The 27,712-nt window shown below is 48.2% G+C and overlaps 1 protein-coding gene across 7 annotated transcripts in view; it reads left to right on the top strand.

Moving 5' to 3' along the window:
- The window catches only part of TRAPPC10 (trafficking protein particle complex subunit 10), a 91,537-nt gene that overhangs the window by 46,636 nt on the left and 17,189 nt on the right, over positions 1-27,712 (top strand). For 5 of the 7 annotated variants that reach the window (XM_082459875.1, XM_082459870.1, XM_082459872.1 and 2 more), the window contains 12 exons: positions 1,552-1,663; positions 4,131-4,378; positions 12,375-12,521; positions 13,139-13,253; positions 14,244-14,320; positions 15,102-15,193; positions 17,565-17,705; positions 18,006-18,118; positions 20,620-21,134; positions 21,962-22,103; positions 23,565-23,723; positions 24,512-24,741. In XM_082459875.1, coding sequence (XP_082316001.1) covers positions 1,552-1,663; positions 4,131-4,378; positions 12,375-12,521; positions 13,139-13,253; positions 14,244-14,320; positions 15,102-15,193; positions 17,565-17,705; positions 18,006-18,118; positions 20,620-21,134; positions 21,962-22,103; positions 23,565-23,723; positions 24,512-24,741 — 2,091 coding nt within the window. Of the gene's footprint in view, positions 1-1,551; positions 1,664-4,130; positions 4,379-12,374; positions 12,522-13,138; positions 13,254-14,243; positions 14,321-15,101; positions 15,194-17,564; positions 17,706-18,005; positions 18,119-20,619; positions 21,135-21,961; positions 22,104-23,564; positions 23,724-24,511; positions 24,742-27,712 lie in introns of those variants that run through there. The other 2 variants (XM_082459873.1, XM_082459874.1) reach the window with 2 other exon arrangements.

A 27,712-nucleotide genomic window follows, 5' to 3' on the forward strand; every position in this document is an offset into this window, starting at 1 on the left:
AGGGGCTATTCTTAGTTGCGGTGCACGGGCTTCTCATTGCGGTGGCTTCTCTTGTTGCAGAGCACGGGCCCTAGGTGCGCGGGCTTCAGTAGTTGTGGCTCGTGGGCTCAGTAGTTGTGGCGCACGGGCTCTAGAGCACGGGCTCAGTAGTTGTGGCGCACAGGCTTAGTTGCTCCACGGCATGTGGGATCTTCCTGGACCAGGGATCGAACCCGTGTCCCCTGCATTGGCAGGCGGATTCTTAACCACTGTGCCACCAGGGAAGTCCCAACTCTTTCTCTTTTAAGAAGAAAAGTCTTAAGAGAACAAAGGGATGTGTAATAGAGTAGTTTGGGGGAGGAGACCTTCTTAATACTGCAGAGTGATAAGAATGTTGCTCTTAGGGTTCCTTGTTCTTGTTCACTGTGTTTTGACTGAAAAAGTGTAATTTTCATATTTAAACATCACTTGTATATTAATCATTGAAGAAATAATGCACTTTGAATAAGTAAAAGACCAATTCTCATTAGAAATTTTGAAGTTTATCTCTTATTCTGATGCTTCTGTCTTAGTGGTATTTAGATGATTTTGGTCACATAAGGGAATTTGAATGTGTTCATAATTCCCTGTATGATTGACCAATGACAGATCTTTCAGATTTCCCTGTCTCTTTACCCTTCAAGCTTATTAAGCTTATTTTTTAAGAGTAACAAACCAGGAAAGAGGGAGTCTAAATGAACCCGGTGGTGCTGGTTTAGAATCAGTGTGAACCCATGGTTGGCTGGCTGCTGGCTAGGTAGATTCACAAACACAGAGGTATGTGTAGGTGAGGGTTAATGCATATACATATGTCTCCTTGCTCTCTCCTCTGATGGGGCCTAGAAAAAAACGACACCTCAGTAGCAATGAACACACTCAGCGCCAAGTTCTTGGTTTCTAAACTGCATTCTCCAATAAAAGGTGCCAGGGCTCCTGTGGAAGTGGTTGATTGCAGGGCTGGTGTAGGGAAAATACAGTATCGTGTAGAACCAGAAAGTTAAGAGGTGCACAAGAAAGGTGGAGGTCTGTCAAAAGAAGATATGCACCACCTCCAGGAGCCCCTCAATGGCCAAAGCGGGAACAGTTTGTGCAACAAAATAAGTACTAACAGACTTCGGTTTTAACCCGTGGGGTAAAATTCATATCCATGAGTCTATATAGATGTAAATAAATAGGTAAATGGAGGAGAAAATTCTGCTCTTCCATATGGCAGAATTCTAATGAAAAAGTGTGTGTCTGGGGGCCAGGGAAATAACGAGGACGAGAGGCTGACCAGTCAGGCCCCGTCTGCTGGTAGGTCACGCAGAGACTCGGGGGATCATGTTGGCCGTTCCCTGCTTCTTTCTGGTCTTCTCTCTGTGTGTGCATAAATGTTGACACGTGTGGTCATTAAATTGATCTTTTCTTGGTATAGCACAAGCGTTATTCATTATGCTGCATGCTTTTCTCTGTTGTAATCTTTCATAGCTGCTTGTTTCAAAACACTGATTTATATTTTTGCTTTTTTTTTTTAAACTTTTTTTGGGTAAATAGGAGGAACTTGCCTTTGTTTTTGAGATGCTGCAGCAGTTTGAAGATGCCCTGGTGCAGTACGATGAGCTGGACGCTCTGTTTTCTCAGTATGTTGTCAACTTTGGTGCTGGGGGTGAGTAATGGAATTTTAGAAACAAATTCTTTTTTTCAATATAGCTTTCCCCACTTTTGAATAGTATGGAAGCTGCTGTTTATTTACCTAATGATTAAATCATCTTTTGTTGTTGTTTTTTAAAAAACATTATATACAATATATTTGCATGGTTCCTATAGGAAATGAAATGAGAATTAAGAATTAGTCACTTACACTTGTAGAAGACTCTTGAGTAATGAAAGTGTTTAAGAAGTTGTTTTTTAGATATAAAGTGTCATTTCTACAACCTACAGCTGGCTAGTGAGGCTTCTGATTCTGTGTCTCCTTGCTAGCATAAGAGTGGGAATCTTTTTCTTCTGTTGAGAGGTTGTCTTTGTAATATTTGAGAGTTCATTACCGTGAGTCCTACATGACACCATTGTAAAGGGTGTTCATCTTTCTTTTAAACTTTTAAATGATGTCTTAAAGTCTTCTAAAAATACAGAACTAGCACAGTGACCCATATACAAAGAAAAAGTTTATAATTGTGCTCACTTTTCTTTGCTTGATGTTTATTTTGAAGGAAATGGCATCATATTATCATGACCTTTGTCTGTAGCTTGTTGTTCTTACTAACAGTCCATCACAGGCATCTCTTCAAGCTAACAGATCAGGTTCTAAGCTATTTCTGATAATAGCTGCAGAGTGCTTCACGGTGTGGATTCGTTAGACTTTATTCAGCCCACTGGTGTTGGACATTTGGGTTGTTTCCGCTCTTGCTACCACAAGCAGTGCTGTGATAGACATCTTTGTTGGGGGTTCTTTTGAGAAGCCTTGTCACAGTGTCTGAAGAAAGGCATGGTTCCAAGGAGCCACCGTAGTGTCTGCTAGGAGACCTGTAGGGAGTGAGGCGCTGGGACCGTCAGCGTGGGCTGTGGGCACTGCCCTTGTTCTGGAGTGATGAAATGTCACCCATTGAGTCCCACTCCAAAACAGTTTTTATGCAGTGCAGGTTTGGATCTCCTTACTTTGCTGAGACACAGACATAAGCATATAACCAAAGCAAAGTATTTACCAATTAAGTTTTAAAAATTTAGAAGAGGTAAAATTCCATTTCTTATATCTTACATATCCATATTAAACATATGTATCTCAAATAGCTCACATGTTTCTTACATTATATTTCACATAATTTCTTTGTCCTCTCAGTTTTAAAATAAACCTGGAGCAATTTAAAATCCAAAAGTAAGCCTGGACCAACTTTAGCAGCTAAATAATACTGTTCATTTTTGTTCATTCATACAACAGATACTTCCTGAGAACCCACTCTGTGCCAGGCCCTGTTCTAAATACAGTAGGGAACAAAACAAAATTCCTTCTTTTATGGAGTTTACGTGAAGGGGAAACAGAAACAGAAAAACAAAAGTGTGACTTAAAGTCAGGTAGTGAGACTAGTAAGTGTGGCCTGCAGAAGAGGACACAGGTGCAGAGGTAGGGTGACGGTAGGTGCTGTTCAGTGTTAGACAGATGGCCTGGGAGGCTCTCCGAGGAGAGGCCTGACTGAAATGTGGGGGGAGCCAGGAGAGTGCTGGGGATGGGGGCCCCGGCAGAGGGACCTGCTGGGGAGGGGACCCTGATGGGTGGGGGACACCTCACTTAGTGGGCACTGAATCAGCTGAGTCTAAGTTCAGATCAGTAAAGGATGCTCTGCTGTATTTGGCACTTCAGACATATAGTAACGTCAGTGTGCCAGTGTTGAGTCACTTCCTGAAGAGAACGTAGAATTAGATGGCCGTGACACCTCTCTTTTGGAGTGAGGAGGGTAGATTAAAAAAATTTTCATGAAGATCGAGTGACTTGTTATTGTAGATTCTTATATTTATTTTAAGATCACATTTGAGTCTTAGGGCTGTAAGTTAAAATCGAGGAGTCTTATTGGAAATTTTTGACAGTTAAAGAATTTTTCTCCTCTGCTTCCTGCTACTACGTCTTCCTTGTGCCTGCCGTCCCTTCCTCTAGGAGCCGTGACTCAGGTATTGACATGGTTGAGCTGAGGCAGGCACGAGGCTTAAATAAGTCAGGCAAAGTGTGGAAATGAAGGAAGATGAGCCCCACAGCACGCTCAGCCTGCTCCCGTCCGGGCCTCGCCCCGCCTCCTGGGGCCGACCGACCGCGGAGCCTGAGGTGTCCCTGACCCTCGGCCTGGCAGCCTCTGGTTGCATCCTGACCTGCTCAGGACCTTCTGGGCCTGGTACAGCGTTGTGCCCCGTGGCCGACGTCCTGTCCCCCAGTGCTCGTCGCCAGGTGCCAGGTACCCAGTGGGTGTCCTTGCGGTCACCACCCTGTCCCACATCCCTAGACGGGGTCCCCGCAGACAGAGGGGTGGGCCGGCGCTTTGGGCCTATCCAGTAGCTGAGCCGCCTGTCCGTCCACGAGGGCTCACGGTCCTGCGCAGTGAGGTGGAGGAATCTGCAGTCAGCGCCTTTCACGATGTGTGTTTGTTTAGATGGTGCCAACTGGCTGACTTTTTTCTGCCAGCCGGTGAAGAGCTGGAATGGATTGATCCTCCGAAAGCCCATAGATATGGAGAAGCGCGGATTGATACAGAGGCAAGAAGCCACCCTGTTAGATCTGCGCAGTTACCTGTTCTCTCGCCAGTGCACCCTGCTCCTCTTCCTGCAGAGGCCGTGGGAGGTGGCTCAGCGCGCCCTAGAGCTGCTGCACAGCTGTGTGCAGGAGCTGAAGCTCTTGGAAGTGAGTGGTCTCTTTTCCCCATTTACCCGCTTCCCGACTGTTGGCGTAGAAAACGCGGAACCTTCGATCCCAGGCATTGAACTGTATGTGCTTAGGAAAGAGTTTTCTTTTTGTCAATGTCCTTAATTTTTACTATATTATTTGCATACTTACTCTTTACACTGATTAACTAATTGCTCGAAAATGTAATTTCTGCTCTCAACACGGTGGAGCTCACTCACGTTGGCCCAAAGCGAGCCTCTTAGATCACTTTCTTTTTAAGGTAACTTTGGCTTATTCTGTGGAAGCTGGTCTTCACCGATAAAGCTTACTTACCTGGTGGACACACAGAATTAGGTTTTGTAGGTAGACGTTTGTTTTATTTCAGAACTGTGTTTTCAGATAAATGATTTTGCACATGAACATGCCAGTAACAATGTGAGTGATACACAGCAAGCTGTGCCATGTTAATTAGTAGCACGAAGTTTAATGGAGGTACGTTATGAGTACGTGTGTGCATGTCTGTATGAAGGAAACCAGTTAGCGAGGGCTTAAGTTGTTTATTGATAGTGAAATATTTGTCTTTATAGACTAATATCCCCCAGGGCTACTGAACTCTTTTCTTGCCCATAGCATCATAAACATTTTAGTGAGGTAAGGGAACTTTAATGACTGTCCAGTCTGAGGATTCTCACCTTTTTTGTTTCAGTGACCTCTTTACACGGAAAAATGCACACGTGCACATACAAAATGTTACACATAATTTCAGAGGATTCATAGGCACCCCCATTCCCTGGTTAAGAACTAAGTGGATGGTCTAATTCCATCTTGTAAATGAGGAAGGTGGGTCTGGAAGTGGTTAGATGACCTGTAGGTAACACAGCTAGGCACAGAATCAAACCCTCCCAGCCAGGCCGCCGTCCTTTCTGTCGTGCTCCACACCAGGGCTCGCAGGGGCTCAGTTACGGAAGACCCAGGGTAGCCGGCGGTAGGGGTAGTTTTCATGTTATAGTAATTTCTGTTTTGTGTCCCCTAGGAAACTAAATAGCTGGCTCAACACTTAGTTTGAAATGACCTTAAGAGGTCTACACATTTTTTTTAAAACCCAAATGAAGAGACACTGTTTTAGTTAATTTCTAAGGAAGAGATGCCTAGCGTAGCTGAGTCACAAACTTGAGAATTTAAGACTTTTTATCAAATTATTTTTTTTCCTTGGACATCTAATCAAGCGTATGAGGAAAAATAACATTTTCAACCTTGAGATGATATTCTTGTGGCTGCCTGTCACCGAGTGGATTTCGATAATCTGCTTTGGCTACTCCGGTGTAGCTGTACAGACTGGGGTGGGCGGGGGCTTTGCTTCATTTAATGGGGCAGGGCCGCCTGTGCTCACGGGTGCCTAGAGAGCTTACTGACGTAGAGATCTCGCCTTGTTACTGGATTGGGGAAAGCATGGGGTGTGTATTGGAGTCCAAGCAGGTCAGCCGTGGTGCTTTCAAAGTGGGGTCACCCCAGGAGGGACTCTCAGGACGAGCACGGATGTGGGCAGGTGTGGGAAGCCACGGACGGTGGTCGGAGCCAGCCTGTTCAGTGCTGGGCCCAGCCGGTCACAAACTCTCTTTTTCAAATTCTTTTTCTTGCCTGAGACAGTTGACTAGTCAGTCAACTGCCAGGCTGCAGAGAGGAGAGGGAGCGTCGGGGGGGCCTCTGGCCCTGCAGGAAGGAGCAGGGTGCCGCCCACACTTCTTTCTCCTCCCCTCCAGGCCTTCTGGAAGCTGGAAGGCAGGGCGCCCGGGGACGGGGTACACTCAGCTCCCAGGCAGGCGGCCGGAACAGCCAGTGTGGAGCGGATACTAGCACCTTTGCCCGCCGCGTGTGGGGACGGTGTCCTACTCACTTGCTGTGCGGTGACACAGGCCCTGGCTGGGCCTGTGTCCCGAGTTCTGTAGAAGTCGCTGGAACGGCTCAGTTTTTACCCTCTTGGCTGGAAAGAGAACCGAGTGAGTGGTGGCGGGCGGCGTGAGCCGGGGCGGGGGCAGCGGCCGGGACGCCTGTCCTCCAGGGCGGCTGCTGCCGGGCCAGGTGCTCCCTGCAGCTCCCGCCCCGGCTGGCGCTCTTCCCTTTCCCCAGCGAGCGGGTGGTCGCTCCCTGCGTGAAGGCGCTCCCCCCGCTCTTGGCGCTTGTCTGCTGCTGCTGCAGAGCGAGCTGGGTGCTGAAGTCGGGGAGGGAGCCGCACTGTGGTCCCCTCCTCCCCGAGGACACGGCTTCCCGTTCCCTGTCCCCCTCGTGCTGTGTGACCGTGCCCCGCTTGGTGTCCCCTGGTGTCAGGGCAGCAGACGGGGCGGCCGGGCCCGTTGAGGTGCCTCCTCAGCCACCGTCGCTGGTCCCGGCGGGCGCCTGGCATGCCCCGGGCGCGGCGCTCCTGTGGGGCCGCCTGTCCTGTCTGCTGTGCTTCAGAGGTGCCTTCCGCTCTCGCGCCAAGCGTGGCTCCTCTCCCAAGTCAGGCACCCTTCGTGAGGGGCAAGCTGCAGGGCGACAGTGCAGCTCGGAGGCCAGCAGCGTGGGCCCCGAGCAGCCCGCCTGCACGGGACGCCCCCCGCCTTCCCGCTCGGCCCTGCGGATGGGCGCCCAGCAGTGGCTGCCTGTGGGTCGGGGACCCACGGGGTGACGCGAGTTCAGGGCGGTCAGCCCGTTGTCATCCTTCAGGCAGGTGAGGACACTCCTTCCTGGCGTCTTCCTGGCTCTTCCTTTCAAAAGGTGACACTGCAGAGGGCGCGCAGGGCTTCACACACACAGTTCTTCGCTCAGCTTTCTCAACTGAGATTCTTTCTCTAGGTAGTTTGGGGGCGGGGGGTTGTTACAGCTTAAGCTTTGCAGTTGGCAGTTAACCCGGAAAGTTTATTCTTAGAGTTTCTTTAAATTTTTACGGAAACAATGAAAATTCAAGACTCAGAATTGTTTACTTTTTCTGTACATTTGATTGTACCTTCCAAACTAGACTCATTTCCTGTGTCTGGCTGGCTTTCTGGTGACTATTGTTTACAGTCACGTCCACGGCCAGAGGCCGGCATGGAGCCTTGGGTTCTGCTGCACAGGGCCCGGCGGAGCCGCGCGGGCACAGAGGCCAGGGCATCAGGCAACGCGCAGGCTGAGCCGGTACGTGGTTCTTCTAGGGTTAGGCCACGCTTGTTCATCCTCTTAAAGCCAAAAGCCTAAGTATTGCAGCCGTCTTGTGCGTTTCTCATTGTAGCATTTCTTCTGCAGAAAATGCTGTGTGTGTTTGCTCTTGTGGCTTGTAAAGCATGCCCTGGTAACTTCCTGGTTGGCTTATCAGTTGATTTAAAGTATCTTCTCTGAGTAGGAGGCACTGTGGTGGCCAGATGCCAGCTCCGGGGTGGGGCCTGGAGTCACACCCCAGGGGTGCTACCTAAGGCCTGGGGCCAGCTCCACGATTGCAAATGTATGAACATGGAAATTGTACCTACCCCGTACAGCTGCTGGGGTCAAGGAGTAACACCTGGAAAGTTATGTCAGTTCTGTGTGAGCTTCAGTGACTCCATTACAGAGTATTTCTTTTTTGTCTACAACATTTAAAAGATTTCCTCCCCTTTACCAAAAGTTGAGTATATTTTCTGTATAAATTTGGAAAATACAGACAAATATACAGAAGAAAATGTCATTGCTTATTCTAAAGCAAGAGGTTCCCTTTTTGGTCTGTGGCCTTTCTCTCTGGAGAAGAGCTGCTGTTTGTTTAATTGGTCCTGTTTCGGACGTTTGGATTGTTCAGCAGTGTCTGCAGTTGCAGGAGTGTGTATCCTTGTACGTCATCTTTATGCAGTGCATTCATACAGGTAGAATGGGCAGTTCAAGGATGCATGTCTTTAACGCTTTTAGTGTACATCGCCAAATTGCCTTCCAGAAAGATCTTCCCATTTTTAGTTACACTAGCAGAGCTATTTTCCTGCATCTATGGTAAGAAAGAAAGTAATGTGTGTGTACATTTTAATCTGTACCAGATTGGTAAACGAGAACAATATAAGGGAGATATTTTCTAGAAGGCCGTTTTATTTTTGTCACAATGACTGCCCAGAGGATTTCTGTTTTAATGCGTCCGACTCAGTACTGACTTGTCTGTTATCAGCTTCGGTTCTGCGTATGTTCACAGGCAGGGCGGGCCAAGAGGGATCAGCACTCTTTAGGGTCTAGAGACAGGCCGGTGCCGTGTGTGCGCGGCCACTGCCCCGCTGGCCGTGTGCGCGGGGCCGTGTGGGGCAGACCCTCCAGGCTGACCCGGAGGGGGAAGGCGAGCCACCCAGGCCTGCCAGCTGGCATCGCTCTTCCAAGGTTCAGGCCCCGCAGAGGACAAAAGCAGAGGTGTGGCCGAGGAGCGCACCTCGGGGTCGTCGAGTGCTTGCTGTGTACCAGCCACTCTGCTGGGCTCCTCCCCACGTGGATAGGTGGGGGTCGTTGTGTGACCTTGAGCCCTGCGGCCCTGAACTGGGAGAGCAGTAGGGGCGGACAGGAGGAGGTAGCCGTGAAAGGTGTCGACACCGGTGAAAGCCAGTGGTTCCCAGGAAAAGGGAAAAAGCATTCGAGGGGGAACTGCCCAGTACCGTTCAAGAAACAGTTGATTACCTGCTGGGTACTGTGGTAAACACGGTGGTGGGGGAGAGGGCCCGCAAAGGCGCAAGAAATGGGTCCCACCTACCCTCAAGAGACCCGCAGCGGGGCACGCGGGGCCAGCAGGTGAGCAGGCCGGCAGCGCCCGGGGCCGCCAGGCCGTGAGAGCGGGATGTCCGGGAGGTGGCGGGGTGCCAAGCAGGGAGGGGCAGCTTGCGTGGGCACGTCGCAGCGCCTGACTTGTGCCGGGGAAGGTCTGCAGAGGTGGTCTTGTGTGAGCTAGGTTTTAAAAGATTCATTCATTTGGCAGTTATTCGTTGAGCACCTGTTTTGTGCCAAGCAAGCATTTATTCTAGGCACTGTGTTTTTAGCAGAGAGCAAGACAGACCAACCCCTGCCCTGTGGAGGAGCTTTGGTTTTCACGGGCTGAGTCAGGATCCACAGGTGGACGTGGCTTGGGTGGCAGGTGCAGAGAGAGTAGAGTGCATTTCAGGCAGATAAAATTCACTGTTATTTAAAGAACTCTAAAGGAGCTTAGTCTTGCTAGAACTTAAGGGGTGAGGCAGGGCTTGGAGGTGAGGCTCCAGAGGTACTGGAAGCCAGGTTTTGAAAGTGTACGTCATCTGGAGGGTTGGATTTTATTCTGTAGCTATTGGGAAACCCTTGTTGGGTTTGAAGCTGGGGTGCCGTGCAAGGTGTTAGGACCTGGAGGTGGAGGTGGAGAGAAGCGAAGGGTTAGGAGGAGGCGTGGAGAAGAGTCCGAGGTGCAGCCGGAGTCTGAGGAGAAGCTGAGGCCTGAGCCCAGGCGCTGGGGTAGAGTCTGAGTACATGAGGTAAAACTTATTCAATTGAATACACGGTTCCGAGTCAGCTGAGTCTCACACCAGCCACGAGTGATTATTATTTTATGAAAGATAAAACAACAAAGCTTCTGCAATATAATATGGGAGAGCATCTTTACGTCCTTGAGGTTACCAGGTGGTTCTTAAACAGGACACAAAGGCACTGGCCAGAAGGGAAGTGCATGGAAATCAGAGCTGCTCTTCATCAGTCAGCACCACGGAGGGGGCGGCGGGGCCGCAAGCTGTGCGGTCAGGAAGGGCTCTTACCCAGGATATGGGAGGAGCTCCTACAGATCAGCTTAAAAGACTGACAATAGAAAATAGGCAAATGAAGCTATCCAGATGGCCAGTAGGCATATGAAAAGGTGCTCAATCTCATTAATTATAGTGAAATGCAAACTACCACCACAGTGAAGCCCCCCCAGTGGCTGAAGTAGAAAGACCTGACAAGTGTTAGTGACGGGGGAGGAGCCGGAATTCCCTCCTTGACGAGGAGAGTGGGAGTTGGCGCCACAGCTTTGGAAAACGGTTCGGCGGTGTCTGCTGGAGCCAAACCTGCGCGTGCCCTGTGAGCCGGCAGTCTCCCCCAGGTCTGCACGGAAGGGTGTTCACAGGTGTCCAGGAGACAGTGCCGGGATGCTCGTGGTGGCGTCATTCGTGACTGCTAGAACCGGAAATAACCCAAATGTCCATCACGTACGAGGGAAACGGTGACTGCCGTCTGTTCAGACAGCAGACTGGCGTCTGGCAGTGGGAACGAATGAACCTGGAGTCTCATGAACGTAAAGTTTAGCTGGAGCGGTCAGACGCCGAAGAATACCTGCCTGTTGATTTCGTGTACAGGTGCAAGAGGAAGCACAGATGTTGTGTCGGGAAGCGTGTGGTGGCCGCGGCCCTCCAGCGGGGCGGCCCCGTCAGGGTTCACGTTAGGATGCTGGGTTTTTCAGTATTTGGGTTATATTAAAAAAGGTAGTTTTAGCAAAAGAGAATGAAAAGAATGCCTTTAATCGTATGCTTGGAAAATGGTAAAGCGGCTCTTGCCGTTACCAGTAACACTGATAGCAGAAGAAGAGAGAGGCTCGGAGAAAACTAAAGGGTGCATGTTAAGGAGTCAGTTTTAAAAAGTCTGTTGTTCACGAAGGAAGTTGTCCAGAGGGACCCGGAGCCCATGGAAAGGCGCCCGCGCCCTTCCTGTTAGGGCGTGTGAGCTGTGAGACGCTGCAGGGTTCGGCCGGGGCTTGGCCCTCGCGCGGGGGCAGGGCTTGCTCTTTGCCAGGTGCAGGCAACGTGGGTGCTGGGGTGGGCGGCCTTCAGAGGGACACGGGCTGCTGCCATCTGTAGACGTGTGGCTCCTGGGTGAGAACCTTGTGGGCCGTTGGCACCCCTCGTGCGTTTGTTGGAGTGCGTGCGCGCTGCGGAGCTCGCCCAGTTCGATTGCGGGGAGGCACGTGCTCTGTCCAGGGCCCCCGAGCCGCACCCCACCGACCAGCTCTCGGGGCGCCCCTTTCAGGATGCTCCGCCCTGGGCAGGGCTCAGTCGCACCGCTTTATGGAAGTTGCTTCTGGTCGTGTAATTCTTTTTCTGTGCTGATTTTTTTCAAAGGATCTAAGCAGTTTGTCTCATTTTTCAAAGACTGGGTAACTTAGCGTTTGTAGGAACGTGAGGTAGCATCCTCTGTTCTCTCCGGTTGGTGCCGCGTCCTTTTGCTTGTGCTCAGGGTGTGTTGAAGGAGTCCTTCTTACATGAGTCAGTTTCATCAGCTTATGCGGCTCTCCCCTTGTCACCTGATGCAGCAGCACCTCTTACTTTCCCTCTTTGAATAGGACTAATTAGCGTCTCACCAAAGCTAGGACACCAGTTGTAAGATACCTCATGATATTAGTGCCACCAGGAAGACAGTCTACTCTGCCAAGTGTGAGTGTTAAGATGCCCTTGACTGTGAGGCATTCCTATGTCAAAAACACTGAAACGCAGAAAAAAAGTCCATCTGAGAATCAATCACATACGGTAGATGCTTTTGAATTTCTGATAACACTTTATTGTATCTCTAAGCAACAGGTGCTCTTTTTTACAAACATAATTACACCTAAAAAATTAATAGCAATTTCTAAATATCATCCAATATTTACTTAATGTTTAGATTTCTAGCGTTGAACGTGATCTTCTGAAATGTGATCAAGTGGTCATCTGAGGTCTTAGCTTCCTACCTTCACCTTATATACTCTTAAACTGAGAGGTGACCAGTGTTCAAACGTAGACTAAGTGATGACAGTCGGCCTTTTTGTAGGCTTCTTTTGTTAATAAGCTTTTAAAGTACATTATTGCAAGTTATATCCCTGCCAAGTCACTCAGTATCATCAGAAATATGACACCAAATAGAGTATTTGGACACAGATCACTCCTTTCCTCCCGTAGGTGGACTGCTGTACAGGTCCCGTTTCTCTTTGCTGTAGTTTTGCAGAGACTGGGTAGCTGCTTGGAGGGGCAAGGGAGGGCGAGCGGGCGCAGGTGCTTCCCCCAGCGCTCTCCTGACGCGCCCGCGCCTGTGCCCCCAGGTCTCCGTGCCACCCGGTGCCCTGGATTGCTGGGTGTTCCTGAGCTGCTTGGAGGTGCTGCAGAGGATAGAAGGGTGTTGCGACCGGGCACAGATAGACTCAAACATCGCCCACACCGTGGGTCTGTGGAGCTACGCCACAGAGAAGGTAACTGCCCCAGTTCAGATGTGAGCCTCGGCCGAGGCTCTTCCTGTGGGGCTGGGGGACGGAGTTAGCTGTTTGGAGAAGTGCTGCTCACTCAGTCCCTGCACAGGCAGCTCTGGCTACTTCAGGGTGCGTCTGGAGCAGCGTGGATGCAGTCGTTCCCTGCCGGTATCACTGTATCAGGCAGACATCAGACACTCGCTGCGCTCGTGCTAAAGGCGGGCTTCTGCTCCAGGAATGGGTGGGGGGACGAAGCAGGGTGCGCGTGCAGCCAGGTGCAGAAGTGCAGAAAATGACAGTAGTCCCGAGAGTGCATCAGGAAGGCCTGCCGCGGGAGGGGTTGAGGTGGGGCAGGCGGAGTGGGAGACCTTGCAAGCTTGGGAGAGCGTGGTGAACAGCACAGGCTGGGAATGACCAGCGCCAGAGCCACTCTGAGGATGATTACGTAGAAGGTTTGAGTTTGAAATGATCCCAGTAAGATATATTTTCATATCCAGATGAGAATCATTTGGATAGGAAAGCTAAATTTCTTCTAGTATTTAGATGGTTTTAACTTTATATTTAAATTCTCTGCTGACTCTTACGGCAAATTAATTGAAATTTGGGGTTTATCTCAACAGCTAAAGTCCTTGGGCTATCTGTGTGGACTTGTGTCAGAGCAGGGACCTAACTCAGAAGACCTCAACAGGACGGTTGATCTTTTGGCGGGCTTGGGAGCTGAACGGCCTGAAACAGGTACTTTTTGAGATGTCCCCGTACACGTGGTGGAAAGCAACGAGAATGTCGGCTGTAACTGGCACATATAATTTGGGTTCCGTGATATAATTACTCACCATTTGGGAAATTACACTCATTATTAGCTGACCAGATTAATACATAGGATATTTTACCTTTTAATAGCATAAAGAAATGTCAGAAATAGTTTAAGAAATTGTGGGACTTGCCTGGCGGTTCTGGTGGTTAGGACTCCGCGCTTCCACTGCAGGGGGCGCGGGATCCATCCGTGGTCAGGGAACTGAGATCCCACACGCTGTGCGGTGTGGCCAAAGAAAAAAAAAAGAAAAAAAGAAATTGTAACGATTCTTAAAAATGTGTCTTGAGTTTCTTGTAGGCTTAAATGAGCTGATCATGACTTTTTACAGCTCACGTGAAGTTTAAATGCACCAATCTTCCTCTGAATTACAGATGATTATTTTTCTAACGATATGGCCCGACAAATCCTTTTATTGAGTAAATTACCCCTAGGTAGTAAAGCACTTTGAAAGGAACGTTACTAATTCTTCTAGGTACGAACACAGTGATGAGTATGATTTAGCAAAACCGTTGCTGAAGTAGAGCATACCTTATGGCCTGAGAGGCCTCTTGCTGGATTGAATCAGTTTGTCAGGGAAAATGCGTTATGTGTATATTACACTGTTTCCACCTGAGACCACATCAGATCATTTCGGAAGTAATTTAATTCATTGTAGGATTTGTAACACATACTTAAAAAATTCTAGTCTCTGTTAAAGATAAAAGTATTACTTGAAGGGTTTAGACAATTTCATGAGTATATGAATTAGACAAGAATGTAAGTGATAACGTAGTTTCAGTCGGCATGGGCTGTCTGTGATTTCCATAAGCATCAGACAAAGTCCTTTAGCTGTGACATGTGAGGCGGAGTGTAAGCTCACATGACTGGACACGGTGAAGATGAATAAGGGCTCTTACTTCCTTCTGTTTAAGCCAACGCTGCTCAGAGTCCGTACAAGAAGCTCAAAGAAGCGTTATCATCAGTAGAAGCTTTTGAAAAACACTACTTAGTAAGTATTACAAATCCTCCCTGTCTACCCATGGCAGAAAGCCCGCCTCTACTAGACTTTACTACTTTGTGACCTCTTGAGTTGGGAATGAGCTGGTATTTGGAACCTCCTTCTTGTTGGCCTTTGAAGTTTCTGTGGTACCCTAGGGAGTTGTGCATGAAACCTGGAATAGTTGGTTTATTAGTATCCATGGTGCCATAATTAGGCATAAAAGCATCTTTAGGTATTTATAATTTTGTTCACAATGGTATTGCTCATTCAGTAGAACAGAAATTGTAAGAAGGGATAGTGAATGGTTTTCTGTGTACAAAGGAACAATTTGAACCTGAACAGAGCTATTGTACTTGATTTTAAAGGACTTAAATTTGGACAGCCTTAGAAAGCAGTGCAGTAGAAGCTCAGTGGACCGTCTGCCTTCCCGAGTCACGGTTAATTCAACAGCATTTGACAGTAGTCTATAATACTGTCTCTGTCATCCAAAATGTGAGAAAGATATTAAAAATGTTACCCACAGATGGAAAATACTTCGAAAAAAACTATTCTGTGCCTGCTGAGTTCACGTTTCTTTTATTATTATGCTTTATAGTTTATGTACAAGTTAATGACTTTGTATAAATCACTATTACATAAAAACTCAAATAACACAAAAAGAGATACAAAGTAAAAAATTATGTTATATTAATAAGGAAGTCTTTTGCTTCAGCCTTGCGTAAATAAATGTAGGATTTGTCTAACATTAAATTTAAAGTACAGAATTATTTGGTTCTTTGCTTTTCCGCAGGACTTGTCCCATGCCACCATTGAAATGTATACGAGTATTGGGAGAATTCGATCTGCTAAGTTCGTTGGAAAGGATCTGGCGGAGTTTTACATGTAATTGATTTTGAACTTTTCTTTGAATTTCAGACATCTCACGTGTAGTAAGAGGTTTGTTATGTAGGAGTTAATATGAAGTGTACATAACTTTGTAGAACAAAAAATGTAAACTGTTAACCAATCATCATTTCTTAAGAGAATTTCTTTGAAAACCAGAGTGAATTCAGCTTATTACCCTTAATAATTGTTACTGATCTTTGTGTTTCCTTCATTTAATTAATTTAATGAACTTACATGTAAATATTATATACATGTAGATAATATATATACTGTTATATGCAATACATAGTATGTGTTCTATAGCATTTTCTCTAGTTGCTGTTAAGTGCCTCCTCAGAGGATTGAAAGCCTCGAGGTCAGTGACGTGAAGCACGTGATGTGTCAGGTCCGTGAGAGAGGGCTGAGCCGTGAGTGCTTGTGAGCTGAGGTGTGCAAACACTGTGAGCATTTCTAGTCTGGCTCCAGCTTTGGAGTGGATTCCAGAGAAAAGACTAAAAACGTGGCATATTTCTCATGTGTTTGATAAAGAACCCCTGCTGGCAGTGTAACTGCTAGTTCAAAGCACTGGGAAGAGATACAGATTATGAGGGAAAAGATGTTTACATTTTCTCAAAAGAAATGTGTGTTTGAAATGGTATCTTGAAATCTATAGTTAGTCATTTCGTTAGATGAAACAAGAAAGAATAATTTACTTTAAGTGATTGCAGGGCTCCGAAGGGATTTGTAGATCATCTAAGTGAACTTCCTAGTGTTTCAGGTGTGATTGGAGTAGGGAGTCAGTTGCACAGCTGAGTAACGCTGGAGCTGGAGGTCGGCTCTCCTGAGTCTCCAGCTAGTGTATCTCATGACTGAATCAGTAGCCACGTCCTCAGGTGCTGTGAGCTGAGGCTTGGAGCTGCAGTGGGGTGATGCTGGCCTGCTAACTGGAGACTTGGGTCCTGGTTCTGGCCTGACCATGCACTAGCCAGGTGACCCTCGGCCTGGGTCTCCGGGGACTGGATGACAGATGGTCTCCCTTCCAGTGTAAGTGTAAGAATCTTTGGCTGGAGATAGTAACTGAAGAAGTATATAGAAGGTTCTGACCCCTTTAAAAAATGGGGGAGGACTTCCCTGGTGGCGCAATGGTTAAGAATCCGTCTGCCAATGCAGGGGACACGGGTTCGAGCCCTGGTCTGGGAAGATCCCACGTGCCGCGGAGCAGCTAAGCCCGTGCGCCACAACTACTGAGCCTGTGCTCTAGAGCCCGTGAGCCACAACTACTGAGCCTGCGCTCTAGAGCCCATGAGCCACAACTACTGAGCCCGCGAGCCACAACTGCTGAAGCCCACGCACCTAGAGCCCGTGCTCCACAACAAGAGAAGCCACCGCAATGAGAAGCCCGTGCACCGCAACGAAGAACAGCCCCCGTTCGCCACAACTAGAGAAAGCCCGCGCACAACAACGAAGACTCAATGCAGCCAAAAAATAAATAAATTTATTTTTAAAATTAAATAAATAAAATAAAATAAAAAATGGGGGAGGGGACCATAAAAGTCTAGAGAAACCGACACATGTAATTGATAGGTTTAAAATTTATTTGAGAATTTGGGAACTCTCATTGCTTCCGAGGTAAGCCCGGGGTGTTGTCCCAGGCTGCTTAGAGAGCGAGTGCTTGTTTGGTGCTGGCCTTTGTCCCGTGAAGTCAGTAACCCCAGCCCTCTGGGGAAGGCCAGGGCATCCACGTTGTCACTGAAGCTTTGGCAAGCTCTCATTAATTGGGTTTTAAACTTTGTTACATTCTGAACGTCTTGAGGGTTTACATTTGGGTGATAAGTGTTGATATTTAAATTCCTCATAGTTCTCTGTAAATCTTCGAAACCTGCTCATTGCTTTTGCCTGAGTGTCCGACTTGAGTCAAGCTCCCCTGTCGGCTGGCCTGTGTAGACCACTCTGTGCTGGCCTGTCTTCAGCAGGTAGTGTGGCCCTGAGCCCAGGTTTCGAAGCTTCCTCCATAACTAGTTGTGTGCCTGTAGACAGAGCCTTCCGCTTTCTTCACACTTGGTGTTCTTATGTCAGCTTGAAATCGTGAATGATGCCCTCACGTTCTTATCCGGAGATTCAACTCTGAAGGCTCTTTGGCTGGTGTAGGATGCTGGGCAAACAGCGTGTGTGGGATTCTCAGCCTGAGCGCATTTCTCTGGTCCTGTTAGGTGTTCCTGATTTCTTGTTCTTTCTCGTATGGGGGGTGGTCAGAGAAGGACTGTCTGCAGGTGGCACCAGTTTCATGGTGTGGGGTTGTCACGGGTGGAGAGCAGGCCGTGAAAGGTTATGTCTGAGTTTGTTGATTATCACGACCCATAATGAAAGCTTCTGTTTGTTGATGTGCAAGGAGGAAGAAGTCTCCCCAGAAGGCAGAAATCTATCTTCAAGGAGCCTTGAAGAATTACCTGGCTGAGGGCTGGGCACTGCCTATCACACACACAAGGAAGCAACTAGCTGAATGTCAGAAACACCTTGGACAAATTGAAAAGTATCCTTTAAGTTGAATACGTTCATGAAGTAGGAGGATTGCTTTCTCTTTGTACGGCAGCAGTGCCCCCCATTGAGGGTTTAATGAGTACCTGGTAACTGGGGAGAAAAGCCTGCCTTGACACGCGTACCGTGTTGGATAGAAGCTGGTGCCTAGTCAGCGTATCTGACCTGTGCTTGAGTTCCTAATACCCTAGAGAAAGGGGAACCGCCGTCGGGATGCACCCTCTGGGGACTAGAGGGGCTGTGTGTGCAGCGCCCCAGCGTGCGGTCCTCTGAGGCCCCTTGACTCTGCACTCAGCTACCTTCAGACCAGCAGCCTCTTGGCCAGCGACCGGCACCTGACTGAGAGCGAGCGGGAGTACTTCTGCAGAGAGATTCTCAGCTTCGCCAGCCGGCAGGCAGACAGCCCAGGTAAGGCTTGTTTTCAGACATTACTATGAAAAATGTCAAATGTCACAGAAAAGCAAAAATGATAATACAGCGTGTGTACTCTATACTGACCACCTAGATTCAGCAGTTGTTAACATTTTGCCATGTAGCAAACGTGTGTCTCTATCTTTCTTTTGTCTTTTTGCTGAACTTCAGAGCAGCTCCAGACCCTGGAACACTGTAGCATCTTCTGAAAACAGAGGTGATCCCCTCACCACCCTGCCCACAGCTGGACAGGGTTCTAAGTCAGGCTACCAAGTTAGCCCCTCTTCCGGTCTCCCCCATTGTCGTGAAAAGTGTTCTTACAAATTATTTTATATGCAAAATAATTGGACTCGACTAGTCCACTCAGGGGTCACACACTGCATTTGATTGTTGTATCTCAGTTCTCCTTTAACTTAGAACAGTCTTTCCATCTCGTTTTCTTCTTCTTTTCCGGACACTGACCTTTTAAAATACAACAGCTTTATTGAGATAGGATTCACAACGTGCAGTATACGACTCTGTGGCTTTTGGTGTCGTCACAGACACGTGCACCCGTCCCACAGTCAGTGTTAGAGCATTTTTATCACCCGAAAGAAACCCCACGCTTATTTCCTCCCAACCTCCTACCACCCGCCATCCCCCGCAAGTCCCCGGGAACCATTATTCCACTTTCTGTCTCTGAAGATACGTGTTCTGGATATTTCACGTAAATGGAATCATACAATATGTGTTTTGTTGTGACCGGCTTATCTCACTCAGCGCAGTGTTTTCAGGATTCAGCTATGTTGTAGCGTGTGTCAGCATTTCATTCCTTTTTGTGACTGAATAATATTCCATGGTACGGATGGACCACACTGTGTTCATCCCTTCAGCGGTTGTTTGACAACAGGGTTGTACGGCACTGACTTTTTAAAGACATCGAGCCACTTGTCTCATAGACTGTCTCACCGTCTGAAGTTTCTTGAGTATTTCCTTATGGGAATGTCCAACGGCAAGGTAGATCTCAAAGCCTTAGGTTCAGGCTAAATGTTTTGGCAAATATACTTTAAGAATTGCCGTGTAGTAAGATTAAGTTTATTGTAATATTTAGCTTCTCATGTTCAGTTTACCAAGAAGAGTATTTATTTAAAATAGTCACTGTCTTAGCTCGAGCTGCCATGACAAAATGCCACAGACTGGACGCTTCAGCAGCGGGTGTTTATTTTCTCACAGTTCTGGAGGCTGACATCTGAGGTCAGGATGCCCAGCAGGGTGGGTTTCTGATGAGGCCCCTCTTCCTGGCTTGTCCCTTCATGGCAAGGGGTGGGGGGGGGTGGTGGAAGGAAGGTGGAGAGAGAGAGACTCAGAGAGAGGGAGGGAGCGGGAAGGGAGGTACGGGGAGAGATGGGGGAGAAATGGAGAGACTCAGAGAGAGGGAGTGGGGAAGGGAGGTGGGGGAGAGACGGAGAGGGCTCTCTGGTGCGTCCTCCTGCAAGGGCATGCATCCCTCATGACCTCATCAAACCCTAACTGTCTCCCAGAGGGCCCACTGGGGGGTAGGGCTTCCACTTAAGAGTTTTGGCGGGACCGCATTCAGTCCATAGCGGTTGCTAACTGCTTGAAAGCCAGTGTCTCCAGAGGTTTTGGCTTCGGGTTGCTGTGGTCGTTGCCTGCTGGGGTGCGCGGCACGCACGTCGAGCCATCTGCATGGGTCTCTCAGGGGCCGCGTGGCACTGATTTGTGTTTTAGAGCCTTTAATTTGCCCAGACTGGTCATTGTAGAGCTGTGTGCTGAATCTGCTGTGTGTGGCACGTGCGTGAGACTGTGCAGTTACGCTTTTCCTGCCAGCTTTCCGTGGCGTCTCTGTGAAGAAAATATTCCGTGATTGTCCCTGTTTTCTTGTGATTTTATGGCATCAGTCTCGGCACCGCCTCCCTTACCGGTCAGTCCGGTGGCCCTGTGGCTGTTCTGGACACACCAGTGCTTGTGGAAAGGAAGTTGGAGGGTGCAGTGGGCCCCCCGATGGCGCCGGTGGGGCGGGGACCTGCTGCCCTCCTGGCTCCTCACTTCACTGGCTGACCTCACAGGGTGGCACACACCTGGCTTTGTTTCCAGACGTACAGGGGGGTTTGGGCGTCTTTACTGGAGAATCTTTATGTGCGTGGGAAGGTGGTGGAATTCCCTGAAACAGCTCTAGGGATTGGACTTTACAAATCTTGTTTTGAAATTGAGGAGTTAGTTGACCTGTATTTCTCTTGGGTTTGCCAAAACAGGAGTTAGAAACGTTAATTTCTTCAGGTATTATGATTTCCAGGAGTTATCTAGGCATGTGTTTCTGTTCTCTTTTTGACAGAATAACTCTTTTTGGTGTGTGAAGAAGGCACAAGGTTGGGAGGGTCTGAACCATCTCTTTTGCACGTCATTGCTTCCTGCGGGCCCGATAGTGGCCCAGTCCTGCAGTCTCTGTAGCATCTGGAAGTGTGACTTAGGAAGTAAAACATGGTACTGTGTATTTACAGGTCACAAAATAGTACTCCCTATGCGTTCTTTTGCACAACTGAGAGATCTCCATTTTACCCCTTCCAATGCCGTGGTCCATGTGGGTGGTGCCTTGTCCGTGGAGATAACCGTGTGCAGTCAGATGCCCGTGCCTGTCCACGTGGAGCAGATTGCCATCAACGTCCACTTCAGCATCGAGAAAAACAACTACCGGAAGACTGCCGAGTGGCTCACCAAGCACAAGACGGCCAATGGGATTGTCAGCTTCCCGGCAGAGACCGCGCCTTTCCCCACGTCCCAGAACAGCCTGCCCGCGCTGGAGCTGTGTGAGATGTTCGAGAGAAGTCCTTCCGACAATTCCTTGCACACAACAGGGATTATCTGCAAAAACGTCCACATGCTCCTAAGGAAGCAGGAGAGCGGCGCGTCCCTGGAAGCGCCCTCGGGTGCCGCTCTGGAGGCTGGGGCCCACGTGCTGAAGTGCACCGCTGTGACCCTGGAGCCAGGGCCCAACACGATCACGTTCAGGACGCAGGTATGTGTTGGGCTGGGGAGTTGGCTTCAAGGGTGGTCGGGAGCGGGTGGCACTTGCGAGAAGCCTCTGAAGAAGCTGAGAAGCCAGTAGACGCCTCTGTTCTGTTAACCTGACTTTGATTTTTATCCTTAAAGAAAAACAGACTGATGTTTTGAAAAAATCTTTTGTACTTATATAATTTTAAGGCAGTTGATAAATTTTGAATGAAGTTCTTGACGTAGGTAATTATTTGTGTTCTCACGGGATTTAGTTAGACTTTTTCCCTTTGTATTAGAATACACCCTCATTTGCTAAAATGAGGAAGTTTCAGAGAAGATGGCACTTTCATGTTAAACTCTCTTTTCCTTTCATGGCTGCATGGATGGATGTCAAAACAGTTGCTTCTGCCCCGCTGCGATACAGATCTTCCTCCAGTGCAGCGGGTTCTGTTAGTTCCACTGACCCAAGAGGCCAGTGGAAAGTACAGCTATTTGCCACGTGTGTTTTTAGTCTGGTCTTAGAGCAGGTCTTAAATTTCATGCTCCCTGTCTCCATTAAATACCTTTTCCAGAAGAGAAAGCCACAGATAAAGCTTATTAAATTGAGAATGCATTATTAAGCGTAAAGTCAAACGTAAGCATCAGTTACTCAGAAAATCCTCCATTGAGAGATGCTGAGGGATCTTTTGAACAGCCCGCGTGTAGACGTGTTAGCACAGAGCAGCAGGATAAAGAGGGTAAGAAAAACGGTCACTTCAGAGATTCTGGCTCAGCCTCCTCTTGAGAAGCTCGTCATTGCAGGAACGGGGACACTGGGACGGCTGTGCGAATGCTCGGTTTTGCCCCCAGGCCAAGGAGCCGGGAACCTACACGCTGCGGCAGCTGTGCGCCTCGGTGGGCCCGGTGTGGTTCGTCCTTCCTCACATCTACCCGCTGGTGCAGTACGAAGTGTACTCGCAGGAGCCGCAGCTGCACGTGGAGCCGCTGGCCGGTGAGTGGGCCGCGGGGCTCTGCGGGGGTCTGCGCCGCACTTGGCTCCTTTACTCTAAGGCAGCACGTGGAAGGAGGGCTTTCTGCAGCGTCGCGCTTGCGGCCCTCTGTAGCCGTGTCCCTCTGTAAGAGACACTTTGGGGAGCCTCCTGGAGATTTTGCCGGGGAGCTGGCTGTGGCTCTTTTGTTCATCTGAATATTTGCTTTTCTGTAATTGCTGCTTTCATGTTTACTAAACATTAGCTGAGAAAAATGAGCTAAATCTCAGCTGATGTCTGCTGCAGAGAATTTAATAAGTAAATACAATTTCCTGCTTAGAGTTCCATTTCAGAGGCTGAATGCTAGATTAGTTATGGTCTATGCTCTGATCAAAAGTCTTTTCCTTTGAAAGTGTTGATTAACCTTGACACCCCCCCCACCCCCACCCCCACCCCCCCCCCCCCCCGCATGGCATTTCAGAAATTCAGTGCTGCTGTCCTTTTTGTTAAGTCCTACAATTAGGAGGAGTTGGTGTAAACAAATTATTGAAGACCACATGGCACTTCAGTAAAACACTAATGAGTGAGTGTCTCTGTGGTTTAGGCTAGAAACAATGTATTTATTTGCTTGCTTCTTCCATTTGGGAAAAAAAAAATCAAGGAAAGCTTTTTTTTTCTATTTAATCTCTCTAAACTACCTATTTTTATGCTTTTAAACTTCTCCCCTGGCTACCTGGAAAGGCCCTCAGGTGTGGAACACAGCAGTCTCTCAGTGGTTCTTCCCTCAGAGAACCTTTTGTGAGAAAGGCTGAGCCCTGCGGCTGGGAGAGCCTGGGAGGTGCTGGCTCGCGCCGCCGCCCTGCCCCGGCCCGCACTCCCTTTCTCACCTCCCGGCTCTCCTCCCTCTCTCCCTCTTGTCTGTTATTCCTTCTCCTTGTGTCTTGTCTCTTGCCTTCTTCCTTCTGCCTTCCCTGGAACCGATTCTTAGAAACCTCAGCCCATTCCCGCCCTCCATTTCCATCCAGGAGAAAGTGTACCGTATCTTCTATCGAGCTGCTCTGAGCCAGAGATCTGGAAGGGGCCTAACCTGGAAAGGCCAGAGGAAAATCTGAATAGCAGCAGCACATGCGGTTTCATTAGTTTTTTCTTTAGTGTCGTTATCTGAGTTTCTCTCAATAACTGGCTGGCGGGTAAATTTTGAGACCCTCATAGGCACGGTTGCCACCACGACCCCTGACTGTCTAAACGGAAGCGGTGATAAGGTCCCTGAGGCTCTCAGATCCTCCTGTGCCTAGCGAGGACCCCCTCAGCGCTGCAGGCCGCGTAACTGAGATGAGCAGTGAGGGTGGGCGCTTAGCGACTTCGTGGGCGTGTGCGGTGAGCGGGTCTCCAGTGGAAGAGACAGCGCGCCTCCGGCCCACGGGAGGCCTGCCGCTGGCGCTCTTGCTTGGGAGGGGCGCTCACGGCCGTCTTCTTCCCTTTAGATAGCCTTTTGGCTGGCATTCCTCAGAGGGTCAAGTTCACTGTCACTACTGGCCATTACACAGTGAAACACGGGGACAGCCTTCAGCTCAGCCGTGTGGAAGCCATGCTTATCCTGTGTCACGAAGAGAGCAGAGCGGTGATCTATTCCAACGTGAGAGGTAAGGCGGCAGTCACCTGGCGCAGGTGGACTCTTGGCGTTGCCATGCACCGTGAGGATATGAGGAGCCTGTCGTCCCCGCCATCCTCAGGTGGCATCTGAGGACCGCTTCTCCTTGCAGCTCTTTCATGGCCACGTTCCACCTGTAGGGGGACCGTAGCCCTTCCCCTCGGTGGGGCGTTAACATTTGAGGGGAAGAGGCTTAGAGCCGTGCACGTGCCCAGTGGCCGGGTGGTGCTGACCTTGCTGTGGTCTCGTGATGCAGCGTTACTGCCTGGGCTCACGCTCCGTGGTGGTGCCCTGCTGGCCTCCAGCCTCCTTCCACCCTCCTCAGCTTTCCTCAGCAGAAAGAAAAAGCAAACCAGCCTTTTAAGACACTGGTTGGAAGCCCTAAAAAAGTCCCGTCTCCCACAGTCCCCAGCCACGAGGTACGGAGAGGGAAGGATGCAGCCCTCTTTCTGAGTGGGAGCATGTCCTGTGGGGACACGCGCAGTCTCGGGTGGGCTGTGTGAAGAGCGTCTCTGTCCTGTCTTCAGACTGAGCACGGTGGCGGTTCTCTGAGCCGAGCTCAGCTGGACAGCTTTCATACGGCGCTGCTCCGTCTTCGGGGGTTCTGCCTCTGATTCTCCTGCCTCCCCCCTCTGTCACCCTTCCCGGTTACACTCCTGCGTGTGTGTAGGGGCAGCAGGAGCTGGGCTGGAGCTTCACTCCCGGGCCCTCACCTACGACAGGAGAAGGAGCACGGAAACGGGGGCCTGTGTTACAGGCGACCTCTTCTGTCTCCCCTAGAAAAGGCTTCTGACGCTCCGCTCCGGGTTCAGTCGTCCGACAAGGTCACGAGCATCAGCCTGCCGGCTGCGCCTGCATACCACGTGATGGAATTTGAACTGGAAGTTCTCTCTGTGCCTTCAGCTCCAGCAGCTGGAGGGGAGAGCGCCGTGCTGGGGCTGACAGAGCCCCATGGGAAGCATAAGGACACACACAAAGCTGGCCACTGCATGGCTACCGTGGACCACAAAGTAAGGAGGGGCCGGGGCGGTGCAGCCCTGGGGGCAGCCTCTGCGCGTCCCGCTTGCTCTGAGAGACAGTACACACAAGATGACTTCTGTTGGGGTGGCAGGTTTCCAGTCCCTCTACCACAAGCTCGGGTTGGGCTTAGCATTTATGGCTGTGAATCACCCCTTCTTAGATAAGGGGTGCATCTTGCAAAGACAAAGACAGACCGGCTCTTAACTTTTCTGTCCCAACTCGAGGAAGGATGGTTTATTGTAAGAGGTACAGTTTTTGCTTAGAGGGCAGTGACTTTGCCTCTGTGGTCCATTTGTCCTGGTGATTAGGCTAGAGGGAGTTCTGTGTCTTGGTGTGCTTTACTCTCTGTTCCCTGAAACACCACATCATACTTAGCAAGGAAGAAGTGCTAAGATTTTATGCTTTGGTGCTGGTATGTATTGACAGTTATTTGAGAGATCCATGACTTTGATCCTAAATCCACAGTCCGTCAGCTCACAGAACCAGTCACTAGCATCATGCTTTTTCTGAGTTTGTCCATGTCTTCTAATACAGAAATCAGTTCTGAGGGCTTTTGAACAACCCAAGTGTGGAAGTGTGTGCTTGTGGTCCCATGGGACTGTATTTTTTGCATACTGTTAAAAGCTGCTCACTGAGGGTCTGGCTTCCAAACAGCCTGAAGGTAGTTGCTGAGACCCTCCCCTCTGGGACACTGACAGGTCTTGGCACACCCTCAACTCCTGGGAACCACTAGAAATATGACAGGCTGCTTGGACGAGCACAAAGGTTTGAGAGACAACCAAGAGCTGGGGCAGAGTTGAACAACAAGGTTTATCTCCTACACGAGGCCACTCCTTGAAGACTGGAAGAGGTGGTCGTTTCCTCTACTGTACGGAAAGTGACACAGACAAGCAAAATGAAGAAACAGAGGAGCATGTTCCCAAACGAAAGCACAAGATGAAACCTCAGGAAATAACCTTAATGAAACAGAGATATGTAATTTCCCTGGTGAAGAGTTCAGAGTAATGTTCATAAAGACGCTCATCGGACTGGGGGGGAAAATGGAGGAAGACCGTGAGAACTTCAACAAAGAGATAGAAACTTATAAGAAAGTACCAAATAGAAGTCTCAGAGCTGAAGAGCACAATAACCGAACTGAAAGATATGCGAGAGGGGTTCAACAGCAGACTAGATGAAGCAAAGGAAGGACCAGTCAACTCGAAGACAAGGCAGGGGGATTTGTCCAATCAGAGGAGAGAAAAGATTGGAAAAAATGGAAGAAGGTTTACGGGACAACATCAAACAGACAAACATTCACATCATAGGGGTCCCAGAAGGAGAAGAGAGAGAGCGAAAGGGGCAGAAATTTTATTTGAGGAAATAATGGCTAAAAATTTCCCTACCCTGGGGAAGGAGAGAGACATTCAGATCCAGGAAGCCCAGAGAGTTTCAAACAAGATGAACCCAAAGAGACTCACACAAAGACACATTATAGGTAAAATGTCAAAAGTTAAAGACAAGGAAAGAATCTGTTATGTGCAAGAGAACCCCATAAAGCTATCAGCAGATTTTCAGCAGAAACTTTGCAGGCCAGAAGGGAGTGGCACAATATATTAAGCTTGCTGGGGGAGGGGGTGGGGGACAAACAACTTCCAACCAAGAATACTCTGTGTGGCAAAGTTATCCTTCAGAATTGAAGGAAAGATAAAGAGTTTTCCAGACAAGTAAAAACTAAAGTTTATCACCACTAAGCCAGCCCTATAAGAAATGTTAGAGACTTCTTTAAGACGAAAAGAAACTGTGCTAATTAGTAACAGAAATACATGAAAGAATAAATCTCATTGCTTGATAAATGTAGTGGATTAATCACTTATAAAGCTGGTATGAAGGTGAAAAAAAAAACAGTGAAAATAGCTATGATTACAGTAATTAGTTAAGGGATACACAAGATAAAAAGATGTAAAATGTGACATCTCAAAAACAAAATGTTGGAGGGGGGAGTTACAATGCTGAGTTTTAGAATGGGATCAAACTTAAGTTGTTATCAACTTAAAATAGGTTGTTATAGATGTAAGTTACTACATATAAGCCTCATGGTAACCACAAAGCAAAACCTATAGTAAATACACAAAAGATAAAGGAATATAAACATACCACTAAAGAAAGTCATCAAACCACAAGGAAGAGAGCAAGAGAAGGAGATAGGAACAGAGAGGAACTTTAAAAACAGCCAGAAAACAATTAAGAAAATGACAGTAAACACACACCTATCAATAATTACTTTACATTTAAATGGCTAAATACTCCACTCAAAAGACAAAGTGACTGAATGGATAAAAAAATCAAGACCCATCTATAAGCTGCCTACAAGAGACTCACTTTAGATGTAAGCACACACAAACCGAAAGTAAAGGAATGGATAAAGATATTCCATGCAAATGGAAACGAAAAAAAGCTGGAGTAGCTACACTTGTATCAGACAAAATAGACTTTAAATCAGAGACTGTGGTAAGAGACAAAGATGGGTGTTATGTAATGATAAAGGGGTCAATCCAAAAAGAAAATGTAACGTTCATAAGTATTTATGCACCCAACATAGGAGCACCTAAAATACAAAGCAAATATTAACATATCTAAAGGGAGAATAGCAGTGTAATAATAGTATGGGTTTTAATACTCCACTTACATAAATGGATAGAACCTCCAGACAGAAAATGAATAAGGACACATCGGCCTTAAATATGTTAAACTAGATGGATTTAACAGATATTTACAGAATATAGTGTCCAAAAACAACAGAATACAGATTCTTCTCAAGTACACATGGAATATTTTTCAAGATAGATCATATGTTAGGCTGCAAAACAAGTCTTAATAAACTTAAGAGGATTGAAATCATATCAAGCATCTTTTCCAACCACAAAGGTATGAAACTAGAAATTAATTACATGAAGAAAACTGCAAACTGCACAAATATGTGGA

Source organism: Balaenoptera physalus, assembly GCF_965194825.1.
Source record: "Balaenoptera physalus genome assembly, chromosome: 4".
Taxonomy (NCBI): Eukaryota; Metazoa; Chordata; class Mammalia; order Artiodactyla; family Balaenopteridae; genus Balaenoptera; species Balaenoptera physalus.